We start from the raw sequence: 21,636 nt of genomic DNA on the forward strand, positions 1-21,636 counted from the left end.
TAGATTTGGAGGCATGTTCTTTTTGCTTTATGTAAAGGAAAAAAAATGCCTTTAAAATTCATTAAATTCTCTACAAAGGATATACTTCATTATGAATTTTACTAATTTTAACAATTATTTTCATGATTGTGAACAGAGAATATATGATATTAGAGAAACACTCATGTAATCTATGGTGGGGTAGTATGATTTAAAAAACTGTCCTGTGCTCAAGATTGCCAAGATCAGGTTTATTTACTTCAATTAACTTAATGCATTTTATAGGTCATGTACTTTGAAATAACTATATGCTACATAAAATATGGTAATACAATGAATAACTTTAATTTAAATAGTATCTAGTTCAGGAAAAGCAAAAGTATTCTATACCATAGTTGCAGGTCATTAAGCACTAAGCTGATAAAACATTGCTCATTAGGAGGCAGAAGTTTCACCTACTATATTTCAGAAATATTTTACATCAAAAGGAAGTATCTTAATGAAAAAGAAAATAAAATCACTTGCTGATAATTCCATGTTTTTATTCTGGTGTTGATAAATAGTTGATGTACTCTTTCTAAAATTTATGAAGGCATTACTGCTTGGCTGGACTTAATCTTATCGATAATGTAATACCAATTAATCTTAACTGGGAAGAAGATCAATATAAATCACTAAAAATACTGATTTTTAAAAAAAGATTAAAAAGAAAAAGATTTTATTTATTTATTTGCCAAAGACAGAGAGAGAGAGAGAGAGCAAGCATGCATAAGCAGGGGGAGTGGCAGTCAGAGGGAGAGGGAGCAAGTCCCGCTGAGCAAAGAGCCCAACCTGAGCCAAAGACAGATGCTTAACCAACTGAGCCACCCAGACATCCCATATCACTGAAAAGATTTAATTGGAAAATATTTTTTAAAAACACATAGTCATTGCATTTTCAAATCACAGAAAGGCTAACTCAAATTACATAATGAAAAAACTCAAGAGACTTGTTGAAATAGATCAGAATAATTATAATTAGTGTGTTCATGTTAACATTAATGTTAATAACATTAACATGTTATGTGTTCATAACATTAATTGCATGTAATGCAATTTTAGATGAGTACCTGTTATGTGCTAGAGAACATTTTAGGCAACGTGCTATGCAAATGGCCATACAGATTTATCATCTTAGAGAATTTATGGTTTAACTAGAAAATATAAGAAACAATACAGTTCAATAAAATGCAAAAAATGAGAAAGAACAAGATCTCTGGTGGTTTCAGAGATTAATTTCACAGAATAGGACAGCTGATGAGCAGGAAGTTGGCAGGTCCTGGCATTTAAGGCATTCCTGATAGTGTGGAAGGTTAATGCAGGGGAATGAGGCTTGTGGAGGTAATTCTTTTCAGAAATGAAGGGTGCTTCTAAGGTCCTTGAAAATAAGTCTCTTTTAAAAGTATTACAGATTAATCTCTTATATCTTAGATGTTTTTCTCTTAAAATAATCTAAACTTCCTCTTCAGTTTTTACTTTATGAATTCACCTTAAAAATAACTTTTAATATAATTCCTAAAATTACATATTTATATTAATGATTTATAAAAAATGCTGAAACTAACTGGCCCAAGATCACATAGATAACTAAAGTAGCTGGGTATGCAAACTCAGCTTAAAGCCCATGCTCCTAATCAGTTTAAGCACATACTACAAACATTGAAGACACCTTATTTTATTATATCCTTTCAACAATCCCATAAAGGCAGGCATTACTACCTTGTTTTATTTTTATGTATTTTTAAAAGATTTTATTTGTTTTGAGAAAAAGCATCATCAGAGGGCAGGGGCAGAGGGAGAAGGAGAAGCAGACTCCCTGCCCAGCCTGATGCTGAGGAACTTGATCCGGGGATCCTGGGATCAATGACCTGAGCTAAAGGCAGACGATTAACCAATTGAGCCACCCAGGTGCCCTGCTATCTTGTTTTAAAGGTCATAAAAGTGGGGATGAAAGAGACTAAGAAACTTCTTGAGGTCATAAAACCAGGAAAAATTTGAATTTAAGTCTGCTGATCCAGAACGTACCCTCTTATTCACTACTCAGAGATTACATCGCAGTAAACTTCCACTTAAAAAAGGAGATTTTTAATTTACACTTATACACTTAAAGTGTATAAGGATGTTCTGGTGCTGACTGGAAGGAATCAGGTAAGGGGTGGGATGGAGTGGCATAAAGATAGGCAGTCTAATATAAGGAACTAATACTTATAGAATATAATTCAAGTTTATGTAGTCCACTATATACTGACTCACTGAAGTGAGAGTAGGAATTGATACTAATAATAATTTGATAACAGTTTGGTTGCTACTGATTTCATTGACTTGGGTGCCAATGTTACTCCTTTTTTTGTCATATTTTGTTTTCTTTCTATACAGAGTGTTATATGATACACTTGTTCTCATTTTAAAACTAATGTTCACATGCAAAAACAAGGTAAAAACAAATGTGGATAAGAGAACATCGTAAATCTCTTGAGCTAATGGTCACAAGTCTTCTGTATTCATGAACCACTGATTTGGAAATTACATTTGCTGCTTAATTCTCCAACTCCTTCAGACAACAGGAGAGAACATTATCACATTATCACTTCAGGTGAAAATTGCTCTACTTGTCACAGACTTGTCCTTATATAAAAAGGACCAGAGGAGGTACCCCAGCTATTTGTATGAGCATATTTAAATATATTCCATCGACACTGAAATGAAATTCAGCTTAAATAGTAAAGACAGCAGAGCTAAATGCTATCTACCTAGCTATTATCAATTTTTATTTACACTGTAGTTTGTTAACACATAATGTAATACTGTCTCAGGAGGAGAATTTAGTGATTCAACACTTAATGTAACACCCTGTGCTTATCACAAGTGGCCCACTGCCCATTAAACCCCTCCCCTGCCAACCTCCCCTCCAGCAACCCTCAGTTTGTTCTCTATAGTTAAGAGTCTCATGGTTTGTCTCCATCCCCTAATTCATCTGTTTTGTTTCTTAAACTCCAAAGATGAGTGAAACCATATGGTATTTATCTTTGTCTGACTTATTATTTCACTTGGCATAATACACTGTAGCTCTATCCATGTTATTGCAAATGGCAAGATTTCATTTTTGATGGTTGAGTAATATTCCTGTGTGTGTGTGTGTGTACACCACCTTTTCTTTACCCATTCATCAGTTGATGGACATTTGAGCTCTTTCCATAATTTGGCTATTGTTGATAGTGTTGCTATAAACATTAGGGTGCCTGTGCCCTTTCAAATCAGTATGTTTGCATCCTTTAGGTAAATACCTAGTACTGCAATTGCTGAATCATAGGATAGTTATATTTTTAACTTTTTGAGGAACCTCCATACTGTTCTCCAGAGTGGCTGTACCAACAGCATTCCCACCAACAGTGTAAGAGGATTTCGATTACTCATCCTTGCCAACATCTTGTTTCCTGTTTTGTTAATTTTAGCCATTCTGACAGGTGCAAAGTGGTATCACATTATGGTTTTGATTTGTATTTCCCTGATGATGAGTGATGTTGAACATCTCTTCATGTGTCTGTTAGCCATGTGGATGTCTTCTTTGGAAAGGTGTCTATTCATGTCTTTTGCCCATTTCTTAAATGGATTATTTGTTTTTTGGGTGTTGACTTTGGTAAGTTCCTTATAGATTTTGAATACTAATCCTTTATCAGATATGTCATTTACAAATATCTTCTCCCATTCAGTAGGTTTCCTTTAAGTTTTGTTGACAGCTTCTTTCACTGAGCAGAAGCTTTTTATCTTGATGAGGTTCAAGGAGTTCATTTTTGCTTTTGTTTCCCTCACCTCCAGAGATATGTCTACAAGAAGCTAGCTACAGCTGATGTCAAAGAGGTTGCTACCTGTGTTCTCTAGGATTTTGATGGCTTCCTGTCTCACAGGTAGGTCTTTCATCCACTTTGAATTTTTGTGTATGGTATAAGAAAGTGGCTCAGTTTTATTCTTTTGCATGTGGTTATCCATTTTTCCCAATACTATTTGTTGAAGAGACTTTTTTTTAGCTGTTTTTTTTTTTTAAAGATTTTATTTATTTATTGGACAGTAAGAGATCACAAGTAGGCAGAGAGGCAGGCAGAGAGAAAGGGAGAAGCAGTCTCCCTGCTGAGTAGAGAGCCCGATGTGGGGCTTGATCCCAGGACCCTGAGATCATGACCTGAGCTGAAGGCCAAGGCTTAACCCACTGAGCCACCCAGGCACCCCAACTTTTTTACATTGGATACTCTTTCCTGCTTTGTTGAAGATGAGTTGACCATACAGTTGTGGGACCATTCTGGGTTTTCAATTCTGTTCCACTGATCATAGGTTGGGTGTTTTTTTTTTTTTTTGCCAGTACCATACTGTTTTGATCAATACAGCTTTGTAATAAGGCTTGAAGTCCCACATTCTAATGCCTTCAGCTTTGCTTTTCTGTTTCAAGACTGTTTTGGCTATTCCATGGTCTTTTGCAGTTCTATACAAATTTTAGGATAGTTTTAGTTCTGTGAAAAATGCTGGTGGTATTTTGATAGGGATTTATTAAGTGTGTAGACTGCTTTGGGTACAGACATTTTTACAGTACTTGTTCTTCTAATACATGGGCATGGAATCTTTCCCATTTCTTTGTGTCCTCTTCAATTTCTTTCTTAAGTGTTCTATAGTCTTCAGAGCACAGATCTTTTACCTCTTTGGTTACATTTATTCCTAGATCTCTTATGGTTTTTGGTGCAAATGAAAATGGGCTCAATTCCTTGATTTCTTCTTTTTTTTTTTAAATTTATTTATTTATTTGACAGAGAGAGATCACAAGTAGGCAGAGAGGCAGGCAGAGAGAGAGAGAGAGAGAGAGAGAGAGAGAGGAGGAAGCGGACTACCTGCCGAGCAGAGAGCCCGATTTGGGACTCGATCCCAGGACCCTGAGATCATGACCTGAGCCGAAGGCCGAGGCTTAACCCACTGAGACACCCAGGCACCCGATTTCTTTTTCTGCTGCTTCATTATTGGTATACAGAAATGCCATGTACCTTAATTTTTTATCTTGTGACTTTGCTGAATTTGTGTATCAATTCTAGCAATTTTTTGGTTGAGTCTTTTAGGTTTTCTACATAGAGTATCATTTTGTTTGCAAATAGTGAAAGTTTGACTTCCTCCTTGCTGATTTGGATGCCTTTTATTTCTGATTGCTAAGGCTAGGACTTCCAGTACTATATTAAATAACAATGTGGACATTTCTGTCATGTTCCTGACTTTAGGGGAGAAGCTCTCAGGTTTTCCCCATTGAAGATGACATGAGCTGTGGGTCTTTCATACATGGCTTTTACGATGTTAAGGTATGTTCCATCTATAACTACTTTGTTGTTTTTATCAAGAATGGATGCTGTATTTTGTCAAATGCCTTTTTTATACTTATTCAAAGGATCAAATGATTCTTATCTTTTTTATTATTAATATGGTATTACTAATCTGGTATATTATTAATATGGTTGATTGATTTGCAACTATTAAATCATCCTTGCAGCCCAGGAATAAATCCCACTCGATTTATTGTATTGTTGGATTCTATTATCTAGTATCTTGTTGAGAATTTTTGTATCCATGTTCATCAGGGATATTGGCCTGTGATTCTATTTAGTGCGGTCTTTGTTTTTGAAATCAAGGTAATGTTGGCCTCAGAGAATGAGTATGCAAGTTTTTCTTCCATTTCTGTTTTTTGGAATAGTTTTAGGAAAATAGGCATAAACTCTTTAAATGTTTGGTAGAATTTCCCTGGGAAGCCATCTGCCCTGGACATTTGTTTGTTGGGAGATTTTCAACTACTGACTCAATTTCTTTCTGTTCAAATTTTCTATTTCTTCCTGTTTCAGTTTCGGTAGTTCGTATGTTTCTAGGAATTTATCCATTTCTTTCAGATTGCCCAGTTTGCTGGTACAGTTTTTTATAATATTCTTTTATAACTGTATTTCTGTGATGTTGGTTGTGAGCTCTTCTCTTTCATTCATGATTCTATTCATTTGGGTCTTTTTTCTTTTGTTAAATTTGGTTAGTTTATCAATTTTATTAATTCTTTCAAAGAACCAGTTCCTAGTTTAATTGATCTGTTTTACTATTTTTTGTTGTTGTTCTTTTATGTTTCTATATCATTTATTTCTCCTCTAATCTTTATTATTTCCCTTGTGCTGGCTTTAGGCTTTATTTGCTGTTCCTTTTCTAGCTCCTTTAGGTATAACATTAAGTTGTGTATTTGAGGTTTTTTTTTTTTTTTTTTTTTTTGCTTCTTGAGGTAGGCTTGTATTGCTATATACTTCCCTCTTATGACTGCTTTTGCTACATCTCAAAGGTTTTGGACTGTTGTGTTTTCATTTTCATTTCCTTCCACTTTTTTTTTTTTTAATTTCTTCTTTAATTTCCTGGTTAACCCATTAATTCTTTGTAGGGTGTTCTTTAACCTCCTGTATTTGTGGTCTTTCCAAATTTTTTTGTGGTTGATTTTAAGTTTCGTACGAGTTGTGGTAAAAAAATACGCACGGTATGATCTCAATCTTTTTTTTTAATTTGTTGAGGCCTGATTTATGACCTAGCCTGTGATCTATTTTGGAAAAATGTTCCATGTGTACTTGACAAGAATGTGTACTCTGCTGCTTTAGGATGAAATGTTCTGAATGTATCTGGTAAGTCCATCTGGTCCACTGTGTCATCCAAAGCCATTGTTTCTTTGTTGATTTTCTGCTTAGATGATGTGTCCACTGTAGAAAGTGGAATATTAAACTTCCCTAGTGTTACTGTATTATTACCAATGAGTTTTTTATGTTTATTATTAATTGATTTATATCTCCCAAGTTAGGGGCATAAATATTTACAATTGTTAGATGTTCTTGTTGGATAGACTGCTTTATTATCATATTATATATTATATAATATATTATTATATTATTATTATAGTGCCCTTTGTCTCTTGTTACAATCTTTGGTTTAAAATCTAGTTTGTCTCAGAGCGCGTGAGTGGCTCAGTGGGTTAAAGTCTCTGCCTTCGGCTCAGGTCATGATCCCAGGGTCCTGGGATCGAGCCCCACATCGGGCTATCTGCTCAGCAGGGAGCCTGCTTCCCCCCCTCTCTCTGCCTGCTCTCTGCCTACTTGTGATCTGTCTGTCAAATAAATAAATAAAATCTTAAAAAAAAATAAAATCTAGTTTGTCTGATATAAGACACCCATTTCTTATCCATTAGCATAAGTGGTTCTCATCCCTTCCCTTTCAGTCTGTGGGTGTCTTTAAGGTCTAGAGTTGAGTCTCTTGTAGGCAGCGTATAGATAGGTCTTATGTTTTTTACTCATTCAGTCACCATATGTCTTTTGATTGGAGCATTTAAGTCCATTTACATTCAGAATGATTACTGATCAATATAAATTTAGTGCCACTGTATTACCTGTAAAGTTGTTTCTGGAGATTTTCTCTGGTCCTTTCTAGTCTTCATTGCTTTTTGTCTTTCTTTCCCACTCAATGTCTTTCTTTCCCACTTTAATATTTCTTGTAGGGCTGGTTTAGTGGTCATGAACTCCTTTAGTTTTTGTCTGGGAAACTCTCTCTCTTATTTTGAATGACAGTCTTGCTGGATAAAATACTCCTGGCTGCATATTTTTCTCATTCAACATGTTGAATATATGTCAGTCCCTTGCTGGCCTGCCAGGTTTTTTTTTTCCCTAAATATTTTATTTATTTGGGCGAGATCGAGAGTGACATGGAGAGAGAGAGAAAGAGAGAGTGCGTGCACGTGAATGCACAGATTGGGGGAGGCAGAGGGAGCTGGAGAAGCAGACTCCTAGCTGAACAGGGAACTTGACGTGGGCTTGATCTGAGGACCCTGGGATTATGACCTGAGCCAAAGGTAGATAACTGACTGACTGAGCCACCCTGGTGCCCAAAGCCTGCCAAGTTTCTATGGCTAAGTTTGCTGCTAAATTTATCTGTCATGCTTAGTAAATTAGGGATTTCTCTTCCCTTGCTGCTCTCAAGATGTTTACCTTATCTGTGGATTTTATAAATTTTACTAAGATGTCTTGGCACTGGCTTGCTTTTGTTGATTTTGATGGGGGTTCTCTGTGCCTCCTGGATCTGGATGCCTGTTTTCTTCCCCAGATTTGGGAACTTTTCAGATGTAAGTTCTTCAAAGAAACCCTTTGCCCCCCTTTCCTTCTTTTCTTCTTCTGGGACTCCTGTGATACAAATATTATTATGCTTTATGAAGTTGCAGAATTTCCTAAGTCTACATTTGTGATCCAATATTTTTCTTTCCCTCTTCTTTTCAGCTTCATTATTTTACATAATTTTATCTTCTTTTATCACTTATTCATTCTTCTGCTTCTTCCATCCTTGTGGTCATTACATTCAGTTGGTTTGGCATCTCAGTTATAGCATTTTTTATTTTGACCAGACTAGTTTTTAGGTTTTTTATCTCTGTCGTAAGGGACTCTCTGGTGTTGTTTATGCTTTTATCAAGCCCAGCTAGTATCCTTACAATTGTTGTTTTAAATTTTGGTTCAGGCATCTTACTTAGATCCGTTTCAAGATTCCTGGCCATGACCTTTTCTTGTTCTTTCTTTTGGAATGAATTCCTCCATCTTCGCATTTTGTCTAGGTCTCGGTCTTCTGTGTGTTGGGAAAGCCTATTATGTTCCCTGCTTCTGAGACTAATGGCTATATTAAGAAGACATTATACACTGTCCAGGGCCTGGCACTTTGGGAAGTGTCTCTGGTGTACGCTGTGTGCACTATGCTTTTGGGTTTTGGCTTATCTTTCCCTCAGGTCAGTCCTATGCAGTTTCTCTTTGCTGCTCTGAGAAGTGTTTGGACTTTGTCTACTGTGTAGCAAATTTTAACTAGGTGTGTTTTGGTCCACTTGTTAAAAGAGGCTAGATCCTGTTTCCACTAGAGCTGAAGCTTTGCAGCTTTCTATGGTCAGCAGACTTGGTGTGTGTGTGGTGGGTCTGTGCTGGTCCTCCGGAGGAGGGGGCCCACTGCTACTCTGGCTCTCAGGCACACTTGCCTTAGTAAAAAAAGCACCTGAAGAGTGCTTGGAGCTTGGTGTAAGCGGCTCTAGCCTTCACTGTGGGCACTGTGTTGCTCACTGACCTTGGACTGTGCTGATGGGCAGGGGAGAGGGGAGTTTGTGCCCACCACTATTCAGGAAACCCTCACAGAAAAGTTATCAGTCTCTTCTTGTGTGTCCCAGACATCCTTCAGATCCCCGCCTTCATCTTGTCTGTGTCTGAGCTGCCTGCCCACCTGGCAGCACAGTGCTCCTGTGTTGTATCTCAGAAGACTGTCTGGGTTTCAAAACTCTAAATTTTAGGGACCAGGTATGGCATGGACCCACACTGATCCTCTGGGGAAGGGTCTTGCTGCATTGTGGCTGGTGTGGGTTTGTTGTCCCAGAAGGGCAGTCACACAAACACACAGAGGCTTGGAGTTTATGGTAAAGCATAACAAAAAGTAAGCATCCAGGTTAGCTGCCCTGAGCAGGTGCTTCTGCTTCTATGCTAATGGATTGGGCAGCTCAATGGCGCCTGCCAGTTCTTTTGTCCCCTGAGAAGTAGTGCTGTCTCTCCCAAACTCTAAGAAGGGGAACTATCTCTGCCAGTGTGACCCAGGGGATCCTTAGACCATGTTGTCTGGTCGTGGGCCTCTGCCCTCTTCCTTCACAGGAGCACCAATATGCCTGCCAGGCTCAAGTGACTTTTAAAACTTCAGTCCTTGAGCTCTGCTGCTTGTAAAAACTTCTAACAATCAGCCCCTCGTTTTCCCAGTCATTGGTGCTGGGGAAGACTTTTCTTGTGCAATCCCCTGCATGGTTCCTGTTTGCTCTCATGTGCACTTCCACCCCACCCAAGATCAGGGCTCCCTCCCCTCCGCAGCACCCGTGATTCTTTTCTTCCCCAAATCATGTCGCTGTACCGCCTACCTTCCATGCTGTGGCCTCTTTTCTTCCTCCAGTTTGTGCAGTTTGTTCTCTTAGTCCTCAGATCAATTTCTTGGATGTTCAGAGTGATCTGTATTTATCTGGCTGTGTTCATGGGACAAGGCAAGCATATTACTCTGCCATCTTAACTCTTCCTCCACTAAATCCTATTTGTAAATTGATTTTACTACCTGTATATGACTTTGGGCAGGTTACTTAACCCCTCTGTGCCTCAGTTAACCCAGCTATAAAATGGGGGTATGAAATGAAGATAGCTTCCTCAAAGTAATGTTGTGAGGATTAAATGTAGTAATACATGCAAGAGGGTCAGTATAGTATCTGATACATAGGAAGCCTTTAGTAAGTATTTGTAGCTATTAAAATTGCTATTGATCATGTACATTTGTTTTGGAAGGAAGTACTTATAGCACCGCACTGGTGAGGTCACTCCCGTGGGTAACTCCCCTGACTGACCGACCACTCCTTCTCAAGCCTTATATAAAGGGCCCGTCTCTTTTTCTGTGTGTTCTTTAAACTGAGCTGTTTTTTTAAAAAAATATTATTTAAAAAATTTCTTTTAAAAAAGATTTTGTTTATTTGACAGAGAGAGAGAGATCACAAGTAGGAAGGGAGGCAGGTAGAGAGAGGAGGAAGCAGGCTCTCCATGGAGCAGAGAGCCCGATGTGGCGCTCGATCCCAGGACCCTGGGATCATGACCTGAGCTGAGGGCAGAGGCTTTAACCCACTGAGCCACTCAGGTGCCGCTTAAACTGAGTTTTTATCTCAGGGCCTCTTCTCTCCTAAGTGCTTCCAGTACGGTTGCATCTGTAACAGTGGCTTCAGGGGTCATTTATGGCTGACAATTCTTTTTTTTCTTTTTCTTTTAACATTTTATTTATTTATTTGAGAGAGAGAGCAAGCACAAACAGGGGCGGAGAGAGAGAGAGGGAGAAGCAGACTAGTCTGCTGAGCAAGGACCCCAATGTGGGGCTCAATCCCAAGACCATGGGATCATGGCCTGAGCCAAAGGCAGACAACCAACTGACCAAGCCACCCAGGCATCCCTAGATGTCCGAATATTCTTTTTTTTTCTATTTTTATTTATTTTTTAAATTTCCTTTTCAGTGTTCCAGAATTCATTGTTTATGTACCACACCCAGTGCTCCATGTAATACGTGCCCTCCATAATACCCACCACCAGGCTCATCAAACCTCCCACCCTCAGCCCCTCCAAAACCCTCAGATTGTTTTTCAGAGTCCATAGTCTCTCATGGTTCATCTCCCTCTCCAATTTCCCCCAACTCCCTTCTCCTCTCCATCTCCCCATGTCCTCCGTGTTATTTCTTATGCTCCACAAATAAGTGAAGCGATATGATAATTGACTCTCTCTGCTTGACTTATTTCACTAAGTTGATACAAAAGTTGGTTATTCATCCTTTCTGATGGAGGCTTAATACTCCACAGTGTATATGGACCACATCTTCCTTATCCATTCATCTGCTGAAGGGCATCTTGGTTCTTTCCACAGTTTGGTGACTGTGGCCATTGCTACTATGAACACTGGGGTACAGATGGCCCTTCTTTTCACTACATCTGTATCTTTGGGGTAAATACCAATAATTCAATTGGAGGGTCATAGGGAAGCTCTGTTTTTAATTTCTTAAGGAATCTCCACACTGTTTTCCAAAGTGGCTGCACCAACTTGCATTCCCACCAACAGGGTAACACATCCTCTCCAACACACACTGTTTATTGTCTTGTTAATTTGGGCCATTCTAACTGGTTTAAGGTGGTATTTCAATGTGGTTTTGATTGGACTCTCCCTGATGGTTAGTGATAATGAACATTTTTTCATGTGTCTGTTAACCATTTCTATGTCTTCTTTGTTCATGTTTTCTGCCCATTTTTTGATATGATTATCTGTTTTGTGTGTGTTGAGTTTGAGGAGTTCTTTATATATCCTGGATATCAGCCCTTTGTATTGTCATTTGCGAATATCTTCTCCCATTTCGTGGGTTGCCTCTTTGTTTTGTTCACTGTTTCCTTTGCTGTGTGTCTGAATATTCTTAAATCTGAACTCAGTATGTCCTAAACTGGACTCATTCCTCACCCTTCCCTCCACACAATTAGTCCTTTCCTTATGACCCATGTGTCTTGGTGAATGGCACATTCACCTTGCTGATCAAACCAGAAACTTGGGCACCATACACGATTCTGTTTTCTTTGACCCCTCTCATATCCAATCAGTCACTAAGTCTTACCAATTCTATCACCAAAATACCTATCAATCTATTCTCTTCTCTCCATTTTTACTACCTCTTCTCTAGCATATAACCCCTTGCTGTTAATGCAAAACCTCTTGTTTCTTTTGCTTCCTCCTCAATCCATTCACCACCCAGCTGCTAGAGAGATTGTTCTCATCTGATTTGTCACTTTCTTACTTTTTAGTGGCAATCTACTCTTCTTAGGATAAGGTCTAAACTCTTTACTACGTTCTGTAAAGGAATGTATGATTTAGGATCTATGTACCTCTCTGGCTTATGTCCTACCATTCTCAATAGCCTCATCATCCTTTCCAAAAAGTATCTATCCTCTTTGTTTATACATCTGCACGCTGCTGTATGCTTCATCTTTCCTGATTCAACCAATCTCCTACTCCTCTACTTCTACCCAAGCTTTCCTACCATGCTCTCTGAATTTCTCTTTCCACAGTACACATCTTTAATCTATTTACTTCATGTGCAGTCTTGCCTTATCCAAAATCTGGATCTCTCTACTAAGGGTACTGGTACCTCTGCAGACTGCTAAAATAGAGGTTATTCATTTTTTTCTACCTCAGTGCTAATTCCAGAACTTTTCCCTTCTAACCTCTTATAAAAACTTTGTGTCTTTGAGGTTAATGCCATCCAGCCAGGCCACCTTTTATTTTTCTTCTTAGTGGTCATCTACCTAAGTTCCCTCTCATCATCTTTTAGTCCCTGAAGACTTTAGTACTTGATTCACTGTCCTTCTCTCTGACAATACCCTATCTCTCAGATCCTTGAGAACTTTCACTATGTTAACTTTGCAATCTACTTCTGCTTTAGTCATCTAATTCCAGGACCACACCTAGAACCCTGAAATCTGCTGGAACCACTTCATCTGTGAAACGATAAATCTAAACACTTTATGACTGCATGTTCTTTTTTGCTCTTGGACTCATACTATACCTATTCTTTAACCTCAAATGGCAGCTCCCTCTTGACTGCCCCACTTTCTTCTTTTCATCTTCCTTTTACTTTCTTTTACTATTCTACTTTATTCTCTGTTATCTTGCTTAGATTCCACATTACTAAAAACCCCTTTTGCCCTCAACAGCCTTACCCCCTGTCTGTGACTCTTCTTCTACCCATTTGCTCAGCAAAATCCTAAATCCAGTACAACTGTCCAACATTTCTATTCCTACATGTAGCCTGCAGGAAGATCATCACACAACTGCACTGACTGGTGACTTTTCTTTCATGACCTGCACTATCTTCTGATCCCTTCAGGCTTCCCAGAACTCTATGTTTCTCTGGTCTGGTCTCTTTCCTAACCATAGAAGCTACTTCAAATCTTCTTTCTCCATATGTCCTACTTTATGAAAAAAAAAAAAAAAAAAAAAAAAAAAAAAAAAAAGCTATCCAGAACAACCTGCTTTTACTTCCTGCCACTAAATTTGCAAATGCCTGCATTAAATTACCCACCTGTTCATCCTTTCCTACTGATACAATGAAAAAAGCTATGCACCCTGTGGAATGCTGATCTTTCCATTTTTGTTGTGAAGACAATCCTTTCTTTCACATTTTCTAGGATTCTCTCCCATTCATACTTCCTTTCTCTTATATCTTATTAAGTATTATATAATTACATTGCTATATTATATATATTATGTATGTTTCTCTCTCATCGATAAGATATATGCTCAAGTATCTTTATCTAACATTTTATTATATATGTTTTCCTCTCATCGATAAGAAATGTGCTCAAGTATCCTCATCTAACATTAAACAACATTCCCCTGGCCTTCTATCTCTGCGCTCAGCTACTGACTTTTAAATCTCCTTGCTCACACCCATGTCTCTCAAGCGGCCTGGACTTACTTTTTTCTTTCCCTAACACGTTCTCCTCTTGACTTTTGTGATAACATTCTCCTGATTCTCCTCTACTTCTCTGGTCACTCTGCCCTTGTCTCTTTCATGAGCACTGCTTCCTCTTCTACTCCCTTAAAAGCTAGTGTTCCTCTGGATCTCTCTGAGGCCTTCACTTGCTACATTCCTCCTCCTCAAGCTTTAATTAAAATTGATGTTTTAATAATTAAGCTGTAATTTCTCAGAGAGTTTGAGAAAATTATTTCTCAATGAACGTTTTATTATGACTTAAAAACATCTATTAAAGAACATGGCATTAAAAATCTATTAAAAAGAACATGGCATTTTTCTACATTGGCTCTCTACCATACAGTTGCAGACTTTACAACAACCCCTTAACAATACTCTGGATAGATGAAACAAGTAGAAGTTTAACAAATCAAAATTACCTTTATCACCAAGGTCTCTAAAAAAAGTTGATCCACAACGAGCTGGTTGGATTCCTGCCAGTATATCCTCGATATCCTTTGAATACACATTGAAATTTTTAAATTTTAACTTATAAAAGTTCATTTTCTATGCCACCAAAAAACAGAAAGGAAGAAAGAACTCTCCCACACACATTGCTTACCTTTTTTGTCAGCTTCTTCACTGAAGTTTTACCTATAGTAAAGAAGAAATATTATTTAGTACCCATATTCCTTTGTAAAACTCAACCTCCACAAAGAAAGAAAATTATTTAAAAGACAAAAAAACAACTAGGGTGCCTGGGTGGCTCAGTTGTTAAGTGTCTGCCTTTGGCACAGGTCATGATCCCAGGGTCCTGGATTTGAGCCCCACATCCCCACACTGGGCTCCCTGCTCAGTGGGAAGCCTGCTTCTCCCTCCTACTTCCCTTCCTTGTGTTCCCTCTCTCGCTGTGTCTCTGTCAAATACATAAATAAAATCTTAAAGAAAAAAGCAACTAAATATTTATAAGAAAATAAAACTTTGGCAAGTTAGCTAATATCTTTAAATCAAAGTTAAGAGCCAGAGAATTCTAAGCCTAAACACAAAGACTCTATGGATTTTTAAAGACCTACTTTCCAATTTCACTCACCCTATTTCAGACATATAAAATCTTATCACCATTTTTGACTTCTCTTAGTTGTCTGCATCATAAATAAATTCTTACCAATACGATTTAAAAAACCTTTTTGCTTTCACTGATTAAAAAAAATTCACATTCCTCTCTTAAAAAGCTACCTTTGAACCCTAAAAAGTTCTCTTCAGTTTACAGCCCTCTAGTAAATTTAAAAGTCTAGCCAATATGACTATCCATTCTAAAATTATTTTTAATAATCTTCTATTGGATAGCAGAGATTTATAATTCTTTCAGGTGTTCAGCCATCCTCTTTATTGCTTACATCATTTTCTTCTTATCCACTATAATTCTAAAGCACTGAGTTGCTTCTTTTGTTGAAATTTATAGCCTCAAGTCATTTACACATCTAGAATACTGAAAAATGTTTTATGTTGTTTCTTACATAAGCCACAAGCATCACAAACTTCCCTTTCTGGTCTCAAGATTATCTTATCTATGAAGTTCCTTCAGTACAACTGCAAAGTCTCTGAAAGTTTAGGAGACAGGTTAAAAAAAATGAATACTTTTAGATGTACATTTTCTGTACTTCAGGATGCTTAATTTGGACTATAAATCTACTGGGGACAAATTCTATCATTTGCTGTTAATAAACTGTGAAGATTTTAGCTTTGCATTATTAATGAAAACCACAGTTGCAAATATGACTATATCATTTTTAGAAACATTTATGACCATGTTTATAAACTTAGGTGTTACTATTTTGGAATAATTTTATTTATTTTTATTTTTTAAAGATTTTATTTATTTATTTGACAGAGATCACAAGTAGGCAGAGAGAGAGAGAGAGAAAGGAGGAAGCAGGCTCCCCACCGAGAAGAGAACCCGATGCAGGGCTTGATCCCAGGACCCTGGGATCATGACCTGAGCTGAAGGCAGAGGCTTTAACCCACTGAGCCATCCAGGCGCTATTTTGGGATAACTTCAAAGTATGTGTCACCCAATGATAACCGCAGATTCTCATGTTAGGTGCTAATATACACTTCAACCATCAAATAGACAAAATTATCATTTAAATTACAACTGAAGGGTTTATGTGAATGTGTATGTAGAAATATGTGATAATATAATGCTAATAACAAATCCCAGAAAACTATGTAATAGATATATTTTATCTACCTTTGTATATTCTATTTAAAAAAAACCTGATGATTCACATTCCTTATATTGCTCTTCTTCAAGTCATGTTCAAATTATTCATTACCAGAGGCATTTTTATTTTTAGACAATTAAGGTTACTCCCCAGAGATTAATCCTTGTATCTAAATGAAACAAGTATTCTAGAAAGTAATAATTGACATATTGAAGGTGATAATATGGATGGTTTCTAAGTAATAAGATTATTTCTAGGGGGTCTTATATTTGCTTCACACCTAGATTTCTTTTTGGTCTTTTAAAAATCTTTGTGTTTAAAAAAATCCTTCTACTTGAAACTGTATGAGGAAAGAAGGTAGCATTTGCTTCCCTGCAGCTAGAAGCCTAGAGGCCAAATACCTAAGCCAGTAAAATTCAATACTAGTTAAATACAATACAACAATAAGGTTGTGAATTAGTTGATAATGTAACACCAGAATCACATGTAAGAATGAAATTGTAAAACCCTATTGAGGCAGATTCCATATTTGTCCTTCCTTTTATGTAGCCTAGTAATTGGCATTTAAGTATCTGCTGAATAATCAAGTAAAAACTAGAAAACATTCCAGAATGTCTTTTTATTCAGATCCCTGCCTTTAAGTGGTTAATCATTTATTATCCTCATTTTATAAATAAAACAAGTAAGACTGACTGATACGCAAGAGGAATTAGGTCACAATATGGACACTAGATTTTTCTTCTCATCCAGATTTTCCAAAAAGAGGTATAAGATGCCTTCAGTTCCATTAAAGTAGTAATTGGGAACCACTCTCAATACTTTAGGAAACTTCACAGAACTGAATGATTAGGCATGGGATGATTAGAGAGGTAACACTGGTTATTTCATGTTGATTACAAGTTCTGCTTGGTACCTGAATAGGTATTTGATTATCAAAAATGGAGAAACTGTGTACTTAGTGAGTTTTTTTTTTTTTTTTTTTTAGATTTTATTTATTTATTTGACAGACAGAGATCACAAGTAGGCCGAGAGGCAAGCAGAGAGAGGAAGGGAAGCAGGCTCCCCGCTGAGCAGAGAGCCTGATGCGGGGCTCGATCCTAGGATTCTGGGATCATGAGCTGAGCTGAAGGCAGAGGCTTTAACCCACTGAGCCAACCAGGCACCCCGAGTGAGCTTTTCTTATAAAAAATACTTTTTCAGAATGGAATCAATAATTAGAAAAAGGCAAAGAAATTACTGTAGCTGACAAAATGAGGTCATTCTCTTATATAAAATTCATTTTTAGAAAAAAAAAATTAATGAGTTACCAGAAGGAACATCTAATTTCTCTTTCTCCTAAGTTAATAAACTTTTCCTTGAGTAAGAGAAGGGGGTGTAGTGTTTCAAACCCAGAACACTAGGTTAGGGGGTATCTCACCAAGTACCAAGGAGACCACAGATTTTCAAAGGAAGAGGTCCATGGTCTGATCTGTGGTATGATGAGCCACAACTTTGTTCTTCTGATAGCAATTATAACACCAGGACATTTAAAATATACCCAAATAATTTTGGCCCCATTTTTCTATTTAAGAGTGAAACCTATCTGTACATAATCTAAAATTTTTATGTGTGTTTGTTTGGTCTGTCTGGTTTTTTTGGAGGGAGGGGAAAACTGCTTTTCTTTCTTTGGTTACTTCTACTTTCACATACATAAAAAACCCAGTCTTTTTTTATGCATATGTATATATGTAGTCATATATGGAAAGAACAGAATGGGGAATAACTTAACAGCAATAAGGTAGAGCTAGAGTTGAAGCTGTAATGTTGTATTATATGAGGATGAAGAATGGGAAATACATTGTGGCTTTTCTTGGCAGGGGAAGGCACAGAGCTTGAAGATCTATGAAGCACTATAATGGAATTCTGGCTCAGGAAGTAGAATGTTTTTAAAGGTCTCCACCTCTTGTAGAGATTCCACCATGTGGATTTCACTGTTTACAGAGGATTTCTGAGTAAAAATCAGGAACAAGCCCATTGTGTTACAGGCAAACAGCCATTTTAATACTTAAAATAAGTAAAACTACGTTAATACATAGTTAAGTACTGTTACAGGTCAAATAAGTCTTTACCTCTAGCCAAAATAAAATTATTTGATGACTGTAACTATAAAAACATCATTACTGGTATCTAATTCAATTTCATTTTGCTAGAGGTAAGTGGACTTTTGATATATAACAATTAGACACAGAGACACTGCCATCATTTTATATCTTTTGCATGAATATATGAACAACCTGGTATCAATGTCAGAATTAGTTAGACAGAACTAGTTACTCCAATACTTGCTTAAATTCAGTCATAGCTATTATGGAGACTGAGGGAGAAAATGACACATTAGCAAAACAAACTTCAGCAATAGTAAAAGTGATAACTGGAGGGAAAAAAAGGAGTGCAAATTAAGAGATGCTATTTTCCTTCAACAAAGCATGTGGCTTGCTCATTTCTGCTGTAATATTTAAATAGGGGGAACAAGAACTATCTTCTGGTTGGTATTTTTTCTAAAGGGAGACAGTGATCTCCTAAAATGTCTGAAAGTGGCCTACTTGTCTGTCAGGGACTGCCTCCGGCCGGGAAAGTCCCCACCATTACAAGAAGGTGCTTGGCTCACTGCTAGCAAAATACGCTGCAAGTATACAATGAACTTTCTGGTGAAGCCCGCCTAAAGGAGGACATAGTTATTGGCTGTTTCAAATTTAATCAGCATAGTAACAGGACTCTCATTGGCTCTCCCCATGGCTTGACCCCTTATTGGTCACCCTGCTGTATATAAGCTAAGGAAGTTGATTAAATAAACGGAAATGAAGCATTAACACCATACCAGGTTCATTGTCGTCCTTGCGGGCCGAGGGCGACAAATGGTGCTGAGACCCGGGAAATATTAAGAAAAATAGAAAAACCTTGCAAGGGAGAAGTCCGCAGGTAAGCAGGGAAGGGACCACGATGAAAGTGGTGGGAATCTTGTACAAGACCGCAATAAGAAGCAGGGCGGCCTTAGAGCCGGGATTTAACAAGTCCGCAATAAGAAGCGGGGCGGCCTTAGAGCCGGGATTAAGCAGCGAGTATACACGGAACAGCCATTAGGTTGGGATTCTAGTTATGGGATCTGGACTGTCAAAGTCGAGGTTAGAGGGTTCCCTAAAGGACCTTCTAAAGGCCAGTGGCACGCCATTAAAAACGAAAACTGCTAGGACATTCCTGAATACAGTTGAGACAGTGGTGCCTTGGTTTCTGGACGAGGGCTTGCTAAATATCCCCCAATGGGACCAGTTAGGTGAGGATTTTAAGAAGAGGGATAAAAATAAACCATTGCCGCCGGGAACATTAGTTATATGGACTCTAGTCAGAGGGTGCCTGGGAGGATATAAGCCGAAATGTGATTCAGTTATTCAGGAGGGCGCTGAGGCACTCGAGGAAGAGAAAGAAGAACGCTCATCTCTTGCTTCGGAAAGGAGTAGTTCTAGCGAAGGGGAAGAAGAAATGTCCGGGGAGGAGCTAGAGTGGAAGTTCAAATTAAAACCAGACCCTCCCTGTTCAGCAGTGACCCCTAGTGCTCCGCCTCCTTACAATCCCCTGGCGGGGGAGTTAACATGTAAATGTCATCCTTCTGCTAATGAGGATTGGAAGACCGCATGGAGGGGGGCCAATAGCAGCTCGATTTTCCCAGTTCTAGAAGACCAAAATCATCAACGGTATCACCAGCCCTTGGAATTTAAATTAGTTAAACAATTAAGGAAGTGGTCATGCAGTATGGCCCTCAGGCAGCATTTACTATTTCTCTAGTGGAGTCCATAGCAGGCATGAAGTTAATCCCCGAAGACTGGGGGAATTTAGCAAGGGCAGCCGTCTCTGGAGGGCAATATTTGGTCTGGAAGACAGCCTGGCAAGAGCATTCCCAGGATGTTGCACGGCGTAATGCCATGGCAGGCAATCCACAATGGAATCTGGATATGCTTATGGGCATGGGGCCATACACTGGTAAACATGACCAACTGCAATACAAACCTGCCGTATACATGCAGATTGCGGCTGCCGCTACCAAAGCATGGAAAACCCTCCAGGGCAGTGGGGACTTGCAAGGTCAACTATCTAAGGTGATACAAGGACCAAATGAAGCATATGCTGATTTTGTTTCAAGATTGATGCAAACAGCTGGGAGAGTATTTGGGGATGTTGACACAGCCATGCCTCTAATTAAACAACTGGCCTATGAGCAAGCCAATAAATGGTGTAAAGAGGCCCTTAGGCCACGGAAGGCTAAAGATTTAAGCACATACATTAAGGTATGCAGGGATATTAATGACAGTGTTATTCAAGGACAAGTACTTGCTTCAGCCATTACTTAAGGCCTTCAGGGCATTCAGCTATCCCAACGTAAGGGCGCTAAAGGAAATTCTGGGGAATGCTACAAATGTGAGCTCAGGGGCACTTTAAGCGAGAATGTCCTGACAGCAAGGGTCCCCCAACAGTAAAGCAACCTGGCATATGTCCTAGGTGTGGCAAGGGTACACAATGGGCGAATGAATGTCACTCAGTAAAAGATATTCAAGGTAATCCACTACCCCCAAGGAATTCAAAAAACGGGAAATGGGGCCCATCACCCCAGGGCCCTCAAATGTATGGGGTGCTACAACAGGTGGCCCGCACGCATTACCCGCCGACAAGCCAAGGCGGGCTACAAAAGGAAGTGCCGGATTGGACATCCGTGCCACCACCAGACTTGTACTAACCCACGAGATGGGAACCCAGGTGGTGGAATTGGATTTTAAGGGCCCACTGCCTGTGAACACTGTAGGTCTATTATTAGGGCGTAGCTCCACAGCCCTTGCTGGATAAATAGTACACCCCGGAGTAATTGATGCGGATTATACAGGAATAGTCAAAATATTCTCTCAATTTAATAAGGCCAGCAATTCCTCCCAACAGCTCTCTTAGTATTTGCAGGGTGCTTGGTCTGACAATTTTCAAAATTTCATACAAATCCTTCTGGCTGAGATAACTCGAGTAAATAGTATGCGTGTGCAACCAACTTCCCTTCCAGAGCTATTTCCAACATTCAGCAATATGTTCCAGTTCACCAAACAATGGGCTGGCACAATTGGTCATCTTGTCCTCCTTATTGGCATTCTGCTTCTATTCAGAAACGTTCACCAGTGGAGAACACAGCAGCGAGAGCAGAGCCGAGCTATAGCACAAGCCCCTATGTCAATAGAGGCTGGGACATCTCCCCAGATATGGCTAAGCATGCTAGATTGGTAGTCAGACGGTAAGATCAGTAGAGAAACAT

At 38.6% G+C, this 21,636-nt stretch overlaps 1 protein-coding gene across 2 annotated transcripts in view; it reads right to left on the reverse strand.

Moving 5' to 3' along the window:
* Positions 1–21,636, reverse strand: part of MICU2 (mitochondrial calcium uptake 2) — a 156,596-nt gene that overhangs the window by 63,922 nt on the left and 71,038 nt on the right. For both annotated transcript variants that reach the window (XM_059377493.1, XM_059377494.1), the window contains 2 exons: positions 14,711–14,742; positions 14,529–14,604 (listed from right to left, as the gene is read on the reverse strand). In XM_059377493.1, the coding sequence (XP_059233476.1) occupies positions 14,529–14,604; positions 14,711–14,742 (108 nt within the window). The remainder of the gene's footprint in view (positions 1–14,528; positions 14,605–14,710; positions 14,743–21,636) is intronic.

This window comes from Mustela nigripes, chromosome 15 (genome assembly GCF_022355385.1).
Source record: "Mustela nigripes isolate SB6536 chromosome 15, MUSNIG.SB6536, whole genome shotgun sequence".
In the NCBI taxonomy this organism is placed as follows: Eukaryota; Metazoa; Chordata; class Mammalia; order Carnivora; family Mustelidae; genus Mustela; species Mustela nigripes.